This window comes from Corythoichthys intestinalis, chromosome 4 (assembly GCF_030265065.1).
Source record: "Corythoichthys intestinalis isolate RoL2023-P3 chromosome 4, ASM3026506v1, whole genome shotgun sequence".
Taxonomy (NCBI): Eukaryota; Metazoa; Chordata; class Actinopteri; order Syngnathiformes; family Syngnathidae; genus Corythoichthys; species Corythoichthys intestinalis.
The window spans coordinates 32,719,319-32,737,536 of record NC_080398.1 but is presented as its reverse complement, the minus strand read 5'-3'; the positions used below and the strand labels follow the sequence as shown (position 1 = coordinate 32,737,536).

Below are 18,218 nucleotides of genomic sequence, written 5' to 3'. Positions count from 1 at the left end.
ATGTCTTAAATCTCCCAAGATGGACGCCATTTTGCATATCCCACTAGTGTGGTCTTCTCTCATCATCTCAGCAGGATACAGGCCTGAAATTCCGGAAATTCCGTGAGGTTTTTTCTCCCATCGTAGCCCAAAGTTTCCATCGAGCGGCGAGTGTGCGTGCGCTCGCCTAAGCGTAATTACACGTGACACCAATTGCTCTGTTACTTTGTATTAAATTATAATGGAAAAACTCAGCCGGAGAATCGGAGCCTAATTGCGTCTTCATTTGCATAATTTTGCATATTAATCACATCGCAGATGAATAATAAATTTGGGCCCGATTTTTTTTTTTTTAATTTATGCGCAGATAAATAAATGTAAATTTTTTTTAAAGTGACTTGCTCATTTCTCTCATTAGCTTCAAAGATGAGTGACGTCTTGATGAAGTTATCCACACCCGTGACACAAATGTCATAATTTCGAGGAAATGTACATTAAACTATCTAATCACTCAAAATGTATTAATACTTTTTAAAAATTACTTTTTCATATTCATATCTCACTGAGCATCAATCACAAGTCAGCATTATTATTTTACTATTATTTAATTTACTCAAATTCAACATCTACAATACAAAAGTATTCAGTACATATGTTTTATCTGCTTTTTTTTTTTTTTTTTTTTAATCTAGGTTATTTTGCACCATTCAACGGTCTTAATTAACACGTTAAAGGCTGTCAGATGGTTTCATTTCTTATTTGGTCTCAATTCAAACAAATTCTTCATGTCACATTAGGTGTCATATTGCAAGACTTGTAAATTCCAAATGGCACCCTCGCTCACTCCTCCTGCTTTTGATCACACTTTGCGGCGATATGGCAATGACATCCAATATATAGATGAAATTAGGTTATGTATTTACAGTGACAAACACACACACACACACCCACTCAAACACATAAATTGTAGACAACAGTGCCTTTCAGTGGCAGTTTTCTCACATAACCTCATTAAAGTTTGTAACGAGGTATGTTTTTGTTTTGTAATGATTCAGAATAGTTTAAGGGAAAAAACAGTATTTGTAAGTTTATGACTACAATAAAAAATATTTTCAGATACAGTGTGATAACTTTAGGAAGCCTTTATGTGTGTTTGAATTGATCTTGTTCAATTCTTCCTAAATTTACCATTTAGAAACTTAAACAGCATATCAAGTCAAATTCAAAAATACAAACTGTAGAATTATATACTTTAAAAAAATTGAAAATATTTGTAAGCACATTTAATAAATATTATTTTTCCAGTATAATCTTTTATATAAACGCACATATGACCAAGAAAATAATAAATGACTAATAAGATAAGAATAGAAAATGTAGCCTATAATATACGATAAATCTTGCTGAATTATAACATTGTATATTATCTCATTGTCGGCTATTGATGTCAGAATATGTCCAATCCATTTTAACTAGTAGAATCTGGCAACGTCTACACTAAATACACGTGTGAAATATGAAATATATGCAAAATAGGGGAAAAATGGCCAAAAAGAACGCTAAAACTTGCTATTTGGTGTACGCTTTATGAAGAAGAGACAATTAAAAATGGATACATAGCGCTCTCTGTTGGACAAGTTGAGGAAAGACTACACTCTGAAAACACACAGGTGACTTCAATCTGCTCTGAGACCCCCCAATTTGGCCAAATTTCAAAATTGTCCCATGTGCACGTGTGATACATCGGAATGAACATGTGGAATTATGTACTTGGGAAATAAAAAAAAAAAGTGAAATAACTCAAAACAGGTTTATATTCTACTTTCTTCAAAGTATCCACCCTTTGCTCTTACTTTTTTGCACACTTTTGGCACTCTCTCAATCAGCTTCAAGATGCAGACACCTGAAAAGGTTTTCACTTTACAGGTATGCCTTATTAAGGTTGATAAGTGGAATTTGATGCCTTTTCAATTGGTTTGGGACCATCATTTGTTCTGCATTGAATGAGGTGTGTTCACTTTTGGCCTGTACTGTGTATATCGCGGAAAACACTCAGGTGACTTGAAGTTCTGCCCTGAGACCCCCAATTTGGCCAAATTTCTAAATTGTCCGATATGCATGTGTAATACATCACTGGAAAGCTTAAAATCTCAATTTCCTGGGGAAGAAAAATTTTGAACAGGAGGGCATTTTGAAATTTTTTTTTTTTTTTAAACAGCGCAACCCTAACTGGAGGTGAGAGCATGAGAGAGCATAATTGAAGACGCCATGATTTTGATATTATCGCGTACTTTCCTCTTTTCGATCCAAAAACTCCATGTAGCATGTATTACCAAGTGTCAAGACACAGCTGTGAATGGCCACAGCCGGATTTTGGGGCGATTTTATGGGTGAAACATGGTAATATAACAAGGGTCGCGATGCAGTAATCGCAGCCATCAAGGAGTGGTCGAGATTTTTTTTTTTTTTTTTTTTCTTTGTTTGGATCGATTATTCATCATCTAAAATATTGGGGAAAATGTGACAGTAAAAACAAAAAAAATACAATTAAGCAATAGTTATGAGGTAGATATCCGTGACTTATTTACAGACACCATTTTTTTCATTGTGACGTATTATGTTTAAAAGTTTAAAATATGCGAGTGAATATTTATTTAAAACAAACAAAAAAAAAATATTAGACATCAATTAATGATTCTAAGCTAAAAATGACAGACATTTCAAATAATAAATGTAATTACTTACCTTCTTTTTATGGCTGGGTTGAAATAAAAAGTGGTTGCGCGACGTCTGTAAACGGGGGTCTCCAGGGTAAAACGGACAAATTAAAAATAGTTCGGGGGCTTAATGCGCTATGAATCTGCTACGGCAGCATATAGACATATTGTTCTAAAAAACACAACAGTTCTTTTGGCTTAAAATACAGCAGTTTATTTTAAAGAAGGGTGCAAGAGCAGAAACTTCTTTTTCAGCCTTGTCTGCGTTTTTCGCCATATAGGCCTATAGATTTATGTAAAATCCATCAGGAACTAGTTGTTTTTTTGTCTATTATTTTTTGTCATGTTAACACTTGAATATGTGACAGTGTATTTTCAGATTTTTTTGGGGGGGGGGGGGGTATGGGAGATAAATAAATTACTTTCATTTGAACTTAACCATAGTTTATTGAAAACAACTCATTAAATTAACGAGAAATGAAATTAGCGAATAAACAACTAGAAACTGCAACTACTGGAGAAATTACTCTGGGTCTTTGCTGTGTGGAGATACAGATCTTAGCCCCTCCCAGGTTGGTTTGGGGAAATTTCGGGGACAATATCAGGTCACTTCCTATCTATTTGGGGACATTTGGGGGACACGTCCTGGTCATAACAGGTCACTTCCTGTTGATTTGGGGACATTTTGGGGACATCTCCAGGTCATATCAGGCCATTTGGGGACATTTGGGGGAAACGTCCTATGGCCGTCATTGGCATTAAACCAAGTAAATGCCATTGAAAATGAATGGGAAATTTGGACGTCCATGATCGTCAATGGCATCGACTTACATATGCGTCAATGGAATCCAAGTACATTGGGACAAATAGATTCGACATACATGGCTGTCAATGGCGTCAATAATGGCATCAGATAATTAGTTCAAAACATCACACAATTAACAAGTAAGAAAAAAATCAAAGATGAAAATAAACTAAAATGAAATTGCTTTTATTATTTTAGGGAATTATGGCATATTCACATTATGATTATTACTGATGACTAAATGCAATACGGTACTGTACTACGTACACTATTACTTTTTAATGTCATTTGTCCGACCGTCCCTGAATGCAGCACCGTAGAGGCATTGTGGGTAAAAAAAATGGCCTGACTTGTGTAAGGTGTTCAAATCAGTCGGGTTCAACCCTCTTACCGGTGTGTGGCCTTAGGTCACCCGGCCCAACGTTGACTCCTCCCCGCTGTGATGCTGCGGATCACTCGCCTCGCAACTTGCGGGGGGCTCGCGGTATACTCAGCCGGAATGTGCGGTCGGAGGAGCGGCCTGACTTTGCCACGGTGTCCTGCGCGGGCATTCTACCGGCAGATGCCAGGCTACAGGACGCACGACTTCACTAGGCTCAGAACGTTTTGCTCACAGTCCAGGGGCGACGTCCCGGAGGGTGGGAACTCCGACCGTAAGGCCGACGTCTCGGTGGTGGGCATCCCCGATCCGATCACATGGATTCGGTGTAACGTGCACCTGTTCCTTGTTGATCTCTACTATGACCTGGGTGTCAATTCGAAAGACTTTGAAAGAGGAGTAAAGCAGGTAACATGCAAAAAAAAAACACTACTAGGTTACATAATTCTAGTTAATTTAACGATTTTTGTAATTGAAAGTAACTTATGACCCAATGTTCAATCCCGTACTGTGTGCCAGGCGTTTGTGCACATCTCAAGCGTGATGTCCCAAGGAAAATACTTCGAACTCATCGGCATGGTTTCCGTTGAGGTGAGTCATCAAACGCCAGCTGCATTCTTTATCTATTCTAAAGATAAAGTTAAATAGAATGCCAAAAAAGTGCATGTATGTTCGCAAAAGGCATTGCATTAAACTAGGAGTGGGAACCTCAGGGCACCTCACGATACGATACGATTCGCGATACAAGGCTCACGATAACGATTATATCACGATACAGCGAATATCGATATATTGGTCAGAAATTGGATACATGACATTCTACGATACAACTGTTGAAACGAAAAAAAAAAAAAGATATTTAAAAATAGAAAAAATACTGTTTAAGTCATTTATTAAACAGTGACACCTTTTCTGTGCAACATTGCTGTAAAATATAAATCTACTGCAAATTGTGCCCCTGCACATATAGAGGAAACCAACCACGACCACTGATATCGCTTGGAGAGATCATGATGAATGGCACCCTTAATTTCTTTAAAGTTTTAAATCTTTAAAAAAAATACATAATAAAAAGTGCCGTGGGTGTCAGCAGTTGAGCTTGGAGTGGGGCAATAATAAAATTGGTGGGTCTTTTCTTCGTATATGACCTTTGTTGCTTGGTTTGAGCACTTCCGCTATCTGCTTCAGCATTTAAGATGTCAGACTTGCTCAGTCAGTCTTCCTCACCTTAAAAACAACAAAATAAAACAAAAAATATTAGCTACTTCATAGTGTTTGAGTTGAAATCCTGATTTTTTTTGTGTTGGAAGTATTGAATTTAAAAAAATATGAATTGAATGTATAGAAATTAAAAATTCAATAATTACCTATTTTTAATATGTAGGCTACATCAATAATAACCTATTTTTAATATGTAGGCTACATTAATTATCATGCACATCACTTTATATATCTTGGAACCTATTCAAACCATTTTTATAGCTTATTGTATCAAAATGACAGTAATACCAGTTTGTGTAGTAAACTAGATGGAAATTGGTTCTCAAATAAATCGGTAAATTCATGTGGGCTTGTTCGATATTCATTTTCATCCAGTTTAGGGTCCTGGTTTATTTTATATCATTCAACACCAAATGTCATCAAAATAATACATGTAAATTAAAAAGTCAATTACATTGCAAAACTTTCTTACCTCAAGTGATGAAAGCAAAGCTCACAAACTCCAGTGTCCACTACGTCACCAGCTCCCAGTGAAACTTATTTTTCTTAGACAATTCTTGCATACAGCAAAGTCCTTGTTCACCTTACTTCCTTTCTTGTTGGTGTAAAATCTAAAGTGTGTCCCCATGTGTGATTTGTAGCAATATTTTTCTCATTTTTTCCTCCACCGTTCTCACGGAGCTTTTTTATTTTTTCAACCAGCTTGGAGCTTCCTCTTCTTCTCTAGACAACTTGTGCGCACTTTACCCTCACCGCCACTCCCGAGCGCCCCTAGTGGACCGCCAAGGAATTGCTCAACAAACATTGAGCAGTTTACAGCGTCCATACTCCATTGTATGGCCAATATGTTAAATAAAAGTATCGATTCTTGGCGGGAGCTTATCGATAACCCATCGGGTTAAAAAATATCGCGATATATCGCTGTATCGAGATATTGTCACACTCTTACATTAAACAAAACAAAAAAGTTCAGAAACACGTTATAACATGATAACGTTTTAAGTTTTAATGTAACAGCTTTCAGGTTTTGCGTCTTAACATAATAGGTTTAATGTTATAACAGGATAAATTACACGTTTTAACCAGATTAGTTTCAGGTTGAAACGGAATACCTTTAAAAATTCAACGTATAAATTGATATACAGTGATCCCTCGTATTTCGCGGTTAACGGGGACCAGAACCTGCTGCGATAAGTGGAAAAACCGCGAAGTACCGTCCATCAATTTTTAAATTTTTCTTATTTCTTATTATTTGTGTGTGTTTGTGTGTGTGTGCGTGTGTGTGTGTTCAATGTATTAATTCAGATTTGGCATTGGCAAGAGAGACATGTATGTTTTTTTTTTTTCCACATTATTATTTTTTTTTAAACCAAAGTATAATAATAATAAAAAAATGCGGAAACATTCAGATGACTTGAAGTTCCGCTCTGTGACCACCCCAGCCCACAGCTGTGAATGGCCTCAGTCTGACTTTTGGGGGATTTGATGGGTGAAACATGGTAATATAACAAGGGTCACGATGCAGAAATCCCAGACATCAAGAAATGATCGAGATTTTCTTTTCAAATATTTACCCTTGTAAACTTTTTTTTTTTTTTGGATCAATTGTCATCTAAAATATCGGTGAAAATGTGACAGGAACAAAAAAATAAATAAAGTTTAGCGATAATTATGAGGTAGATATCTGTGACCTATTTACAGACACTATTTTTATAATTGTGACGTAATTTGTTTAAAAGCTTAAAATATGTTTAAATAAGTTTAAAATATGCAAGTAAATTATTTTTCTTTTCGTCTTTTTTTTCACTAAATACTAGACATCAATGATTCTAAGCTAAAAATGATAGACATTTCAAATAAATATAATTCTTTTTATGGCTTGGTTGACACAAAAGCGGTTGCGAGGTGTCTGTAAACAGGGGTCTCCAGGGTAAAACGGACAAATTAAAAATAGTTTGGGGGCTTAATGCGCCATGAAACTGCTATGGCAGAATATAGACAAATTGTTCTATCAAACAACAACTTTCGGCCTAAAATACAGCAGCTTATTTTAAAGAAGGGTGTAAGAGCAGAAACTGCTTTTTCAGCCTTGTCTGTGTTTTCCGCCATATATGTTTTAATAAATGTTTTTTGAAGAACCTAAAATGTAATAATTATAAAAGGTTTCAAACATGTTACTGGCCCACTGAATTATTTATAAACAAGAATAAAGTAGAAAAATGCTTGTCTTTATTAAATGCTTCATTGAGTGAGTCCATTAAAATCCGCTCAAGCTGCTCACTTACACACAATGAGTTACCACAGCAACTGTTTAACAAGCTAAACGATGATTGACGCGTGCGAAAATTTTGATGTTTCGGCTTCCCAGCATCTCTGGCAAGATCAAACCTTAACGTCTGTCAATCATCGTTAACTTTAATAAGCAACTCCAGTGCGCTGCCAGACCAAGAAAAGCAGCAGGAGAGAGAGGGAGACTACGTGATCGCATCGGGACAGCTCATCTGTATTTATTTATGTATTTATTGAAAAAAAATCTGCAATGGACTGAGGGCGCAAAGTTTAAATCGTGAAGTAGAGAGGGATCACTGTATTGACATATTTTGCTGGTTTTAACATTCAAACAAACATATTTCCTGTTTTAATGTAGGTTGTCATGTTAAATGTCCAATTTATCATTTTATAACCTGAAATTTATCACAACAGCATACTGTACTTCTCTAAAATAGCCTGTTGTTGCAGAATTGGGTTTCTATACTATTTTCTGTTTTGTCAAGGGTGACAGTACATTGGCCGCACAACCCAACTGTCTATTAGTTTTATACTTAACACCATTAATGACATTTATTATCATTAAATGAACTACAATTGCTCTTAAAATGATGCATGCCACAAGTTAACTTTGTATTTTGTGTTTCTTTTGGTTTCCAGATGATCCGCTACATGGAAGAGCGGTGTCGGCCCCTGTCTGAGCGTCACAGGCAAAATCTGGCAGTCTCCATGGAAGACATCATATTGGTGTTACCGGAGGAGGTTTCCGTTGACTTTGTGCAAGGTCAGTTTGTTAACATTTTTAACTGCTCGACTAAGTGTGTGTTGTTCGAAAATGTACATTGTGGTAATTTCTGCTTCAATTTGGCAAAGGTATATTAAAAGCCGAATACAGTGTATCACATAAGTGAGTACACCCCTCGCATTTCTGTTGATATTTAAGTATATCTTTTCATGGGACAACACTGACAAAATGACACTTTGACGCAATGAAAAGTAGTCTGTGTGCAGCTTATTTAATATATACACTCACCGGCCACTTTATTAGGTACACCTGTCCAACTGCTCGTTAACACTTAATTTCTAATCAGCCAATCACATGGCGGCAACTCAGTGCATTTAGGCATGTAGACATGGTTTAAGACACTCTCCTGCAGTTCAAACCGAGCATCAGTATGGGGAAGAAAGGTGATTTGAGTGACTTTGAACGTGGCATGGTTGTTGGTGCCAGAAGGGCTGGTCTGAGTATTTCAGAAACTGCTGATCTACTGGGATTTTCACGCACAACCATCTCTAGGGTTTACAGAGAACGTTCCGAAAAAGAAGAATATATAGTGAGCGGCAATTCTGTGGGCGGAAATGCCTTGTTGATGCCAGAGGTCAGAGGAGAATGTCCAGACTGGTTCGAGCTGATGGAAAGGCAACAGTGACTCAAATAACCACCTGTTACAACCAAGGTAGGCAGAAGAGCATCTCTGAACGCACAGTATGTCGAACTTTGAGGCAGATGGGCTACAGCAGCAGAAGACCACACCGGGTGCCACTCCTTTCAGCTAAGAACAGGAAACTGAGGCTACAATTTGCACAAGTTCATCGAAATTGGACAATAGAAGATTGGAAAAACGTTGCCTGGTCTGATGGTCTGGAGGAATTGCTGTCAAACTGAAAGCCTACCTGGCGTCCTATCGCTGCGATCGCCATCATCTACCGGCTAGACCCCCGACTGTCTTCAAGGGATATGATCTACGGAATTCCTTGGAGTTCCGTTATCGGTGGCTTCAACCGACTCAACGGGACTTCGGGACGCTACTTCCGCGTTGTCGGCCGGTGAGGCTCTCTCTGCGGGGCTCTGTGCCGGGGAACCTTCGCCCGCTCCGCGGCCCCACCCCCCCGGCTGAGCGATCCCTGGTTCACTCAGCGCTGATTAACACAAGGTCCCTTACGAATAAGACGTTTATCTTGAATGAGTTTTTTTCGGAACATCATTTGGATTTCCTTTTTCTAACGGAGACCTGGTTGAAACCAGGTGAATACAGCGCCTTTTCGGAGCTCCTCCCATCCGGCTGCTGTTTTTTCAACACCCCGCGAGCGACTGGCCGTGGTGGCGGCCTGGCTGTTGTATTCAAGGACAATTTTAGATGCAGGCCAATAACTGCTCAAAATTATTCAAGTTTTGAACTGCAGTTATTCTCTATCGGGCTTTCTCCCCCATTGCTTTGTGCCACAATATATCGCCCCCCTGGTTCTAACAAGGATTTTATCCCGGAGTTTTCTGAGTTTTTATCAGATTTTATTCCAAATTTTGGCAGGGTTTTAATTTGCGGGGATTTTAATATCCATGTCTGCTGCTCTGCTAATCAGCTGGCAAATGAGTTTAAAGGACTTCTGGACTCATTTGGCCTCACCCAGTCTGTGAGTGCCCCAACTCATGAGCAAGGTCACACCCTGGATTTGGTGATTTCACTTGGGCTTTCAGTCTCCATCACAGAAATTGTGGATACTGCTATCTCGGACCACCTTCCCATCATTTTCGACTTTTCTGCCCTTTTTTCTGCCGGAAAGCCAATATCTCCAGCCTGCTACTGACGACGCATTACTCCATCCACATCAGGAGAGTTTGTGGCTGCTTTTGGAGACTTACAGCAGCATCCTGGCGCCGCGCTGCCTTCTCCTCTTTGCTCCGACAGTCTTCTCTCCATTTTCCATTCCACTTGCACTGCTGTCTTAGACTCCATTGCCCCTCTACGGCAAAAAAGCTCCAAACCCAAAGCCGCTCCATGGTTTAACGACAATACCCGCCTGCTCAGGCAAAAATGCAGGCGTGCTGAACGCCAGTGGAAAAAGGACAAACTCCATGTTTCTCTGGGATTGCTGAGGGACACCTTAGCTGCCTACCAGGAGGCCATAAAACAGGCCAAGTCTAGTTATTTATCTACCATTATAAATAACAGCTCCAGTCATCCAAGACTCCTTTTTAACACTATTGATTCTGTTTTGAACCCACAACCCACTGTTTTAACTGATGTGTCAGTTGCCAAATGTGAAGAGTTTCTCAACTTCTTTCAAAACAAGGTCTCTTCAGTTAGGCAAAATGTCTGCAACTCTGGTTTCTCATCCGATAACGTACGTCCTTCAGAACTGCTCAATGCCTTTGAGCAATTTGAGCATATTTCATTGTCAACTCTCACCGAAATAGTTAGTGGCATGAAACCCACTAACTGTCCATTAGACGTAATACCAGCTAGCCTTCTAAAGGAAGTCTTTAGTTGCCTTGGATCAAGTCTGCTGTCCCTCATAAACACCTCTCTCAGTTCCGGTTCTGTCCCAGCTGCCTTCAAACAGGCTGTAGTCAGACCCCTTCTTAAAAAACCCCATCTCGACTCCTCTGTGCTGTCCAATTTTAGACCTGTCTCCCACTTGTCTTTCCTTTCCAAAGTTTTAGAAAAAGTTGTTTTTATTCAATTGCAAACCTTCTTAGAGACGAATTCCACCCTTGACAAGTTCCAATCAGGTTTTAGGTCCAGACACAGCACTGAGTCAGCATTGTTAAAAGTTCATAACGACATTGCTCTTTCTGTGGATAATGGAAACCCGGCTATCCTTGTTTTACTGGACCTCACAGCAGCATTCGATACAGTTGACCATTCAGTCCTTGTATCTCGTTTAGAACATTTCATAGGTATCCGTGGTAACGCTTTAAAATGGTTTAAATCGTATTTACAACATAGAACATTCTCGGTAATGATTGGGGAATTTTCCTCCTCACAATCTTCTCTGTCTTGCGGGGTACCGCAAGGCTCTATTTTAGGGCCTGTTCTTTTTGCGCTTTATCTCCTACCTTTAGGATCAATTATAAAAAAACATAATATCACTTTTCATTTTTATGCTGATGACCTGCAGCTTTATCTGCCCCTGAGACCTAACAAAAAAACTGCTCTTGCTAAATTGATGGAGTGCATATCTGATGTGAAGCAGTGGCTTGCACAAAACTTTTTACACCTTAACGAGAGCAAAACTGAATTTATTACTTTTGGCACACCTTCCATGATGAAAGCCCTTGAGCCCAACTCTGGTGCTCCGGCTGACATTTTTAAGACGCACGTTAAAAATCTCGGAGTGATATTCGATAGCAGGCTTAACTTTGAAAAGCAGATTAGTTCTGTTGTAAGAGCAAGTTTTTTCCAGCTCCGTCTCTTAGCCAAAGTGAAGCCTTTTCTTAGTCGCCATGACCTTGAAAAAGCAATTCACGCTTTTATAAGTTCAAGGCTGGACTACTGCAATGCACTTTATGTTGGCCTACCCAAGTCCTCGATTTCTCGGCTGCAACTTGTTCAAAATGCTGCTGCTCGATTTTTAACAGGTACACCTAGACGTGAGCATATTACCCCCGTGCTATCATCACTCCACTGGCTTCCAGTCCATTTTAGAATTGATTTCAAACTTTTACTGTTTGTTTTTAATTCTATTTATGGCCAGGCTCCATCATATCTATCGGAAATTTTAACTTTTCGTAACTCTGGCAGAACTCTTCGCTCGACCGGCCAGCTTTTTTTTTAGATGTTCCGAGGTCAAAACTTAAACAGTGGGGAGACCGATCCTTTGCGGTTGCTGCCCCCAGGCTGTGGAACAGCCTTCCCTCCGAAATCCGCACCACCACGGATGTAGGTCTTTTTAAGTCTCGGCTAAAAACGCACCTTTTTAGACTCGCCTTTTACAAAGATTAGGATAGCCTGGTTTTATTAGCTTAAGGACTTTTTTTTAATGTTTTTCGATTTTATCGGTTTTATTGTTTTACTTGCTGGACTTTTATTGTGATGCGCTCTTTGTTTTACTTTATTTTTTAAATGTCATTGTATAATATTTTCCTGCCTTTTATTTATCTTGAGCCATGTTTTGTTGTAAAGCACTTTGAGGGCCTTTCGGGTTTTTGTAAAGGGCTATATAAATAAATTTGATTGATTGATTGATTGATTGATTGATTGATGAGTCTCGATTTCTGCTGCGACATTCGGATGGTAGGGTCAGAATTTGGCGTCAACAACATGAAAGCATGGATCCATCCTGCCTTGTATCAACGGTTCAGGCTGGTGGTGGTGGTGTAATGGTGTGGGGAATATTTTCTTGGCACTCTTTGGGCCCCTTGGTACCAATTGAGCATCGTTGGAACGCCACAGCCTACCTGAGTATTGTTGCTGACCATGTCCATCCCTTTATGACCACAATGTACCTAACTTCTGATGGCTACTTTCAGCAGGATAATGCGCCATGTCATAAAGCTGGAATCATCTCAGACTGGTTTCTTGAACATGACAATGAGTTCACTGTACTCAAATGGCCTCCACAGTCACCAGATCTCAATCCAATAGAGCATCTTTGGGATGTGGTGGAACGGGAGATTCGCATCATGGATGTGCAGCCGACAAATCTGCACCAACTGTGTGATGCCATCATGTCAATATGGACCAAACTCTCTGAGGAATGCTTCCAGCACCTTGTTGAATATATGCCATGAAGAATTGAGGCAGTTCTGAAGGCAAAAGGGGGTCCAACCCGTTGCTAGCATGGTGTATCTAATAAAGTGGCCGGTGAGTGTATATAGACGGTACATGAGAAAGCCCGCCAGTCTCATCAGACCATAGAACATGGTTCCAGTAATCCATGGGCTTTGTTGACTTGTCTTCAGCAAACTGTTTGCGGGCTTTCTTGTCTACCGTCTTCAGAAGAGGCTTCCTCCTGGGGTGACAGCCATGCACACCAATTTGATGTAGAGTGCGGCGTATGGTCTGAGCACTAACAGGCTGACCCCCCCACCTATTCAATCTCTGCAGCAATGCTGACAGCACTCCTGTAACGAGTCACATGACATTTTGGCGGGAAAATGACAAGCACTACTCAATTTGGACATTTAGGGATGTACGTTTTTTCAAAGAGGTGTACTCACTTATGCCAATTATTTATGCCTGTTATTTGTGTCCTCTTTTTAATAAGCAAAACATGATATCCCTGGAATGACGAACGACAGCCAGCATGTGTGATTGTATGGTCATTTGTTTTGATGCTTCTACAGGCATATGTAATCCCCGTTTAGGCTTATATTCAAAGTATATGGATCAATAGTATGCACGCACTGTTCGTGCATGTCACACACACATACGGGCAGTTTGCCCCGACTCTCGGCCGTGTAAGCAATGTTGAAATATTGCTTATATGGAGCAGAGAGAAAACCGATCATTCTCAGACTTATCCTCAAACCTATTTTAATTTTTTTTTTATGACTGTTGTCAAGTCCGACCCTTCCTAAAAAGCCGTGTTCAAGGCAAGCTAGGCGCTAATAACGTACAGCTGCATCGCTACCGTAGCTACCGTACCTTCTCTCGCTTTTTGATGACGTAATTGCTGCATTAAATCCGATTTGCGGGACTGGACAGTACAGACCGCCGCGACAGTCTGAAAAAATGTGGCCCAGATCGGATTTAGACCACATACGAAAGTGACCCAGATCGGATTTGAAATGGTCCCGTTCTATGCGACTTCTCACGTTCAGACCTTCAAATTAATGCCTCACTCGAGTCGGAAAAATACGAAAAAATCGGATTCGTGCATTAAGACCTGTAGTATGAATGTAGCCTTAGTTTGGACACTCAGTTGCCTTGACATTTCTCCGAGTAAGGCCAACGACGTCATGCATCAAGAGAGACAATAGCTAATTAATATACTCACTCGCCATCCTGTGGTCTGGGTTGTGAATTGCAACCTGTCAAAATGACAGATGGACTTTAGTTTTTTCCGTCACCGTTTTAAAAAACCGGTCAACAGCGGAAAATATTCGGTTAACGCGACCCCTGACTTAAATATCTGCAGAAATGCGAGGGGTGTACTCACTTTTGTGATACACTGTACATGGGGAATGTGTTTCTGTTTTGCAGGTAGAAAGTTTTGCACGATCGCCATGAGGCTTTGGTATCTGACAACGCCGGACGGACCCGATGACCCTGAAGCCGTCAAAATATTCCGAGTGGCCCCCGGAGCGGACGGCTTCCCGCCAAAAAGAGTTGCCACGGCCGTCTATGAGTAGGCATCGTTGATTCATTTGCAAAATAGCATTGGAAACGTTTTAGACCACTTTCAACAACTACACACCTGATTGAATTCATTTATTCACTTGCAAATCATGTATAAAATCCCGCCGACTTACAAATGATGCAATAGGATATATATTTTTAATAAAACAATTGTCGCTTATCTCTCATACACAGCAGGCATCGGGATTTATTTGTATTTTTTTTCTATTCCATAGCTGATTCTGCCTACACACACTGCATTAAATCAATTATGTAAATTATCACGCCTACACTCAAAAACAACTTCAAATTTAATTAGATTTTTTTGTTTCCCCCCCACATATACTGCACTCGTTACTGTATATTAGTATTAGCTTTAATGTAGTGTTGTTTTCTTTCATCAAAGCATGACAAATTTCTTGAATGCCATTTCACATGACCAACTTGGATTTTTGTGACATATGTTTGTCAGATTCCATTGTGAAATCATAAAAGGAGGATCTGAAGATTGGATAGTGACCACCGTTTGGCACTGGAACTGGAACGCAAATGACTGAATGGATTTAAATCTTTTTCAAAAAGTGGACGCGCCACGTACAAATGCCTTCAAAGCCCTTTGAATTCACTCTTATTTATAGTATCCCATTATTTTGTAAATTTATTTCAAACTTTTAACAGTTGCAACATCTTTTTTTGGTTTTGCACAGTAAAAATGCACAAATTCAATAGTTGTCATGTCATTTTTGTCTGTACCATCTGGGCTTTCTTTTTTAAAGGGAACCATGGACTGAAAGACTTGTGTTCTTAAAAGATAAATGTTAGTATGAGTTATAAGAATTTGATATTTAAACCCTTCAATGTTTTTGTTTTTATAAGATTTGAAAAATTAGTTTAACTAGTAGATCGCCATTGTTGTTGACGACGCAATGCACTCTGGGCGCTGACGTCACTGGGCAGCGCTGCCGTATTTCCACAGTGTCACTCATTAGCTACATAAACATGTCGTCGCTTATGCCCTTCCAATTCGAACCCGAGCAGAAAAGTGATGAGCAGGAGAGAGCTGCTGATATTTCACAAAACAAGCAGCAAAAGCATTGAATGAAAGTCTCCGGCGGGATTCAAACCCGCGTTTCCCGTGCGACAGACGAGCACATAGACCACAGGACTATTCTTCCGCGTGACGTTCAGACTCATGATTTTCCTTATGAAGGAAACGCAACCCACATGTGACACACACACACACACACTGTAGGTAAAACCTGAAAGGGAAACGCAATTGAAAAGAAAGTTCGGCTCGCTTGATCACGGCAAGCCGCCTAGGATCGGTTTTAAAATACTGCTTAATGAGCTGGAATTGGATGCAGGTACAACTACGGGAACTCATCCCACATCTCTGTAACAAAATGATCTGACCAGCAGCAGAATGTGACAAAATCATCCCAGTCGTCATAGTAGCTTCGCTTGCTAGCTAGCACCGCTATACTCCCAGCAGCGTCATCACCCTCAGCGTGCATTTGGCGCTTGAAACATGGCGCCCTCCGTAGGTCAAAACTATTATCGATTTTTAAATCAATGGCTATATTATATGTGTTTCCAATAACATATTTTAGTAAAAGAGAACAATTGAGGCTTATTAGAGCCTACAAGTCTTTAAGTCTGAGGTTCCCTTTAAGCATCACTGGTCTTTTGTTACTATCTCAAATAGTGAAATGTATGCTAACCCCTTGATGCAATAAATTAATTTTATCCATCCACTTCTCCCATAGAAATGTATTTCTAAAATGGTTAACATTTATTGAAATTTATGTAATAGAGCTCAGTTTTGATTGAGCATACTTACACTTCTGTTTAATATGTTTATTTGCTATTATAACAAAAGCAAGTTGACCAAAAAGTTAAGATGATGTATTTCAGATTAAGAAAAACATCTTTTTAGATAATATTCCTAAGCAAAAAAAGCCATGACAACAGTTACAGATCCTGTAAAATCAAAATTAAAATCAACAATTTCATACACATAAGTGTTAACAAGCATTCAAAATTTTCAAAATTTAACAATTTCACATGCGAGTGTTTTTAACAAGCCTGCCAAATTTCAATTTAAAAAATGGTTGAGTATATGTAATAACGCCTTCACGCGATGTCGGAATTATTGTAAATACCACACACCCACTCAAGTCGTATTTTCTACTGGACAACTAGGATTTTATTATTAACCCCAATTTCTGAGACGTGAGGACTTTTTTCAAGATGGCGGAGCGTGAACAAGAATTTGTGTATATGTATATATATTTTTTCTTTTTAAGGAAGATTTGTCATCCATTTGCAGATTATGTTGACATCGGCAAAATAAGGTACTGTACATACTTATAAAACCATTTTTTAATACAATTATTTTTTTTAACCAAGTGTTTGTTATAATATTTGGGTACAAATTTACCATTTACTGTACTCTTCTTGTAGTAGATGAATTAAAAGGTCTACATCAGTTTTGCCCATGCAACACATAAAAATGAAGTCCATCTCTTATGTATTTTTGCTATGACAACAAAAGCACATGAACAGGATGTACTCTTAAGTGTGTTTGATCATCTGTAAAAGCGCTCTACAAATAAAATTTATTGTTATTATTTACTTGTAATTACTGATTAACAAGTGGTAAGGACCATCTTTCCCAGAACATGTGAAGGCAGCATCCTGCTTCAAAATTTTGGAAAAGGTTGGCCTGCGAGGTATCCGAATCTAGCGCTAGCTAGCTAGCAACTGTGCTCAAACTAAAGCTCAAGTTCCAAATATAAAAAAAAGTTGTGAAGAATTCTATAAGTGCGCCATCTAGTCCAAATTCTGTGTACCCTGGCAGTCATGAAGGTGCGGGTGGCACGTTCATTGCTTCTTTTAAAATAATTTAAACCCCAGCAAACAAAGGTCAGGCGCTAAAAAGCCCTAATCAACCGCTCTGATGATGACTACCAGCTCTTCAAGTTTTTTTTTTTGAACATGATTATACAATGACCGCGCGAACAGAAAAAGACACAAAACAGAAAAAACATCAAGCACACAAAAGCAACATGTCGACGCAGTCGATCAGTTCACACGTGAGAGGATTAATTTTTCTGCGTCGTCGCTAATGAGATTAGCGATTCGGTGTTGACGCGACGACGGACGCGGCCTTTAAACAATTTGTCAAGCCGCCGCGTCACTCCCTTTAAACAGCGACGAATACAAAAAAACGTACATGCTATTAATGAATATTTTGATTTATTTAAAACTATTTCACAGTTACGAGATGAGGCGACGCGCCAACGTGACGCTCGATTAATCCGCTTAGCGAAAGTGTCAAAAGAGCTTTGAGACGTCGTTAGTCAATTGTTTTGTCTCTGCTACAATTAGACGTCACGTCTCATATTCACTCTTTGATTAATCCTACGTTTTACGATTACATGGTGACATTAATTGCTACAATTATTACCTAAATATGAAAAAAATTGCTAAAACACAATGTTCTTGTCGCTACAAAGCTTTGATTTGCTTGAGTACCGTTCGGAAAGCATCCACGCAGACGTCGCCGTTGGGGTGCCGCGTGGACGCCACCTTCCAGGCCTCATCGAATATTTTCTCGGGAATGTCCGTGCCCAAGTTCCTGAAAATCTCTGTGATCTGGCGGCGGGAATTCAAAGAAAAACAAGGTAGCGGTAGTTAACTCATTGGCTGCGCTAGACGTAAGATCCTTTGATAATCATTTGTCTTCCACATTTGACCAATCAGAGAAGAGAGAGAGAGCATAAAAA

The 18,218-nt window shown here is 39.3% G+C and overlaps 2 protein-coding genes across 4 annotated transcripts in view; one reads left to right on the top strand and one right to left on the bottom strand.

Moving 5' to 3' along the window:
• Positions 1–3,671: 3,671 nt before the first annotated feature.
• The window catches only part of efhb (EF-hand domain family, member B), a 27,228-nt gene continuing 12,681 nt past the window's right edge, over positions 3,672–18,218 (bottom strand). Inside the window, exons 13-14 of one of the 3 annotated variants that reach the window (XR_009062975.1) lie at positions 5,574–18,087; positions 3,672–5,107 (exon numbers count right to left, since the gene is read on the bottom strand). Coding sequence is in view for 1 of the 3 variants with exons in the window: in XM_057833994.1 (XP_057689977.1) it covers positions 17,941–18,087 (147 nt within the window). In the remaining 2 variants the exon portion in view is untranslated. Of the gene's footprint in view, positions 5,108–5,135; positions 18,088–18,218 lie in introns of those variants that run through there. The other 2 variants (XR_009062976.1, XM_057833994.1) reach the window with 2 other exon arrangements.
• si:dkey-82o10.4 (uncharacterized protein LOC797793 homolog) lies at positions 3,823–17,029 on the top strand. The gene is made up of 5 exons (XM_057833996.1): positions 3,823–4,288; positions 4,400–4,471; positions 8,030–8,153; positions 14,296–14,440; positions 14,903–17,029. The coding sequence occupies exons 1-5, from the start codon at positions 3,944–3,946 to the stop codon at positions 14,985–14,987; spliced, it is 771 nt and encodes a 256-aa protein (XP_057689979.1). The 5' UTR covers positions 3,823–3,943; the 3' UTR covers positions 14,988–17,029.

Bases quoted from the DNA above. Each gene is read 5' to 3' on its own strand.
- si:dkey-82o10.4 (XM_057833996.1), top strand. From the start codon at position 3,944: ATGCTGCGGATCACTCGCCTCGCAACTTGCGGGGGGCTCGCGGTATAC. The intron at 4,289-4,399 runs GTAACATGCAAA...ACTGTGTGCCAG, and splicing joins TTGAAAGAGGAGTAAAGCAG to GCGTTTGTGCACATCTCAAG. The intron at 14,441-14,902 runs GTAGGCATCGTT...TATGTTTGTCAG, and splicing joins GTTGCCACGGCCGTCTATGA to ATTCCATTGTGAAATCATAA.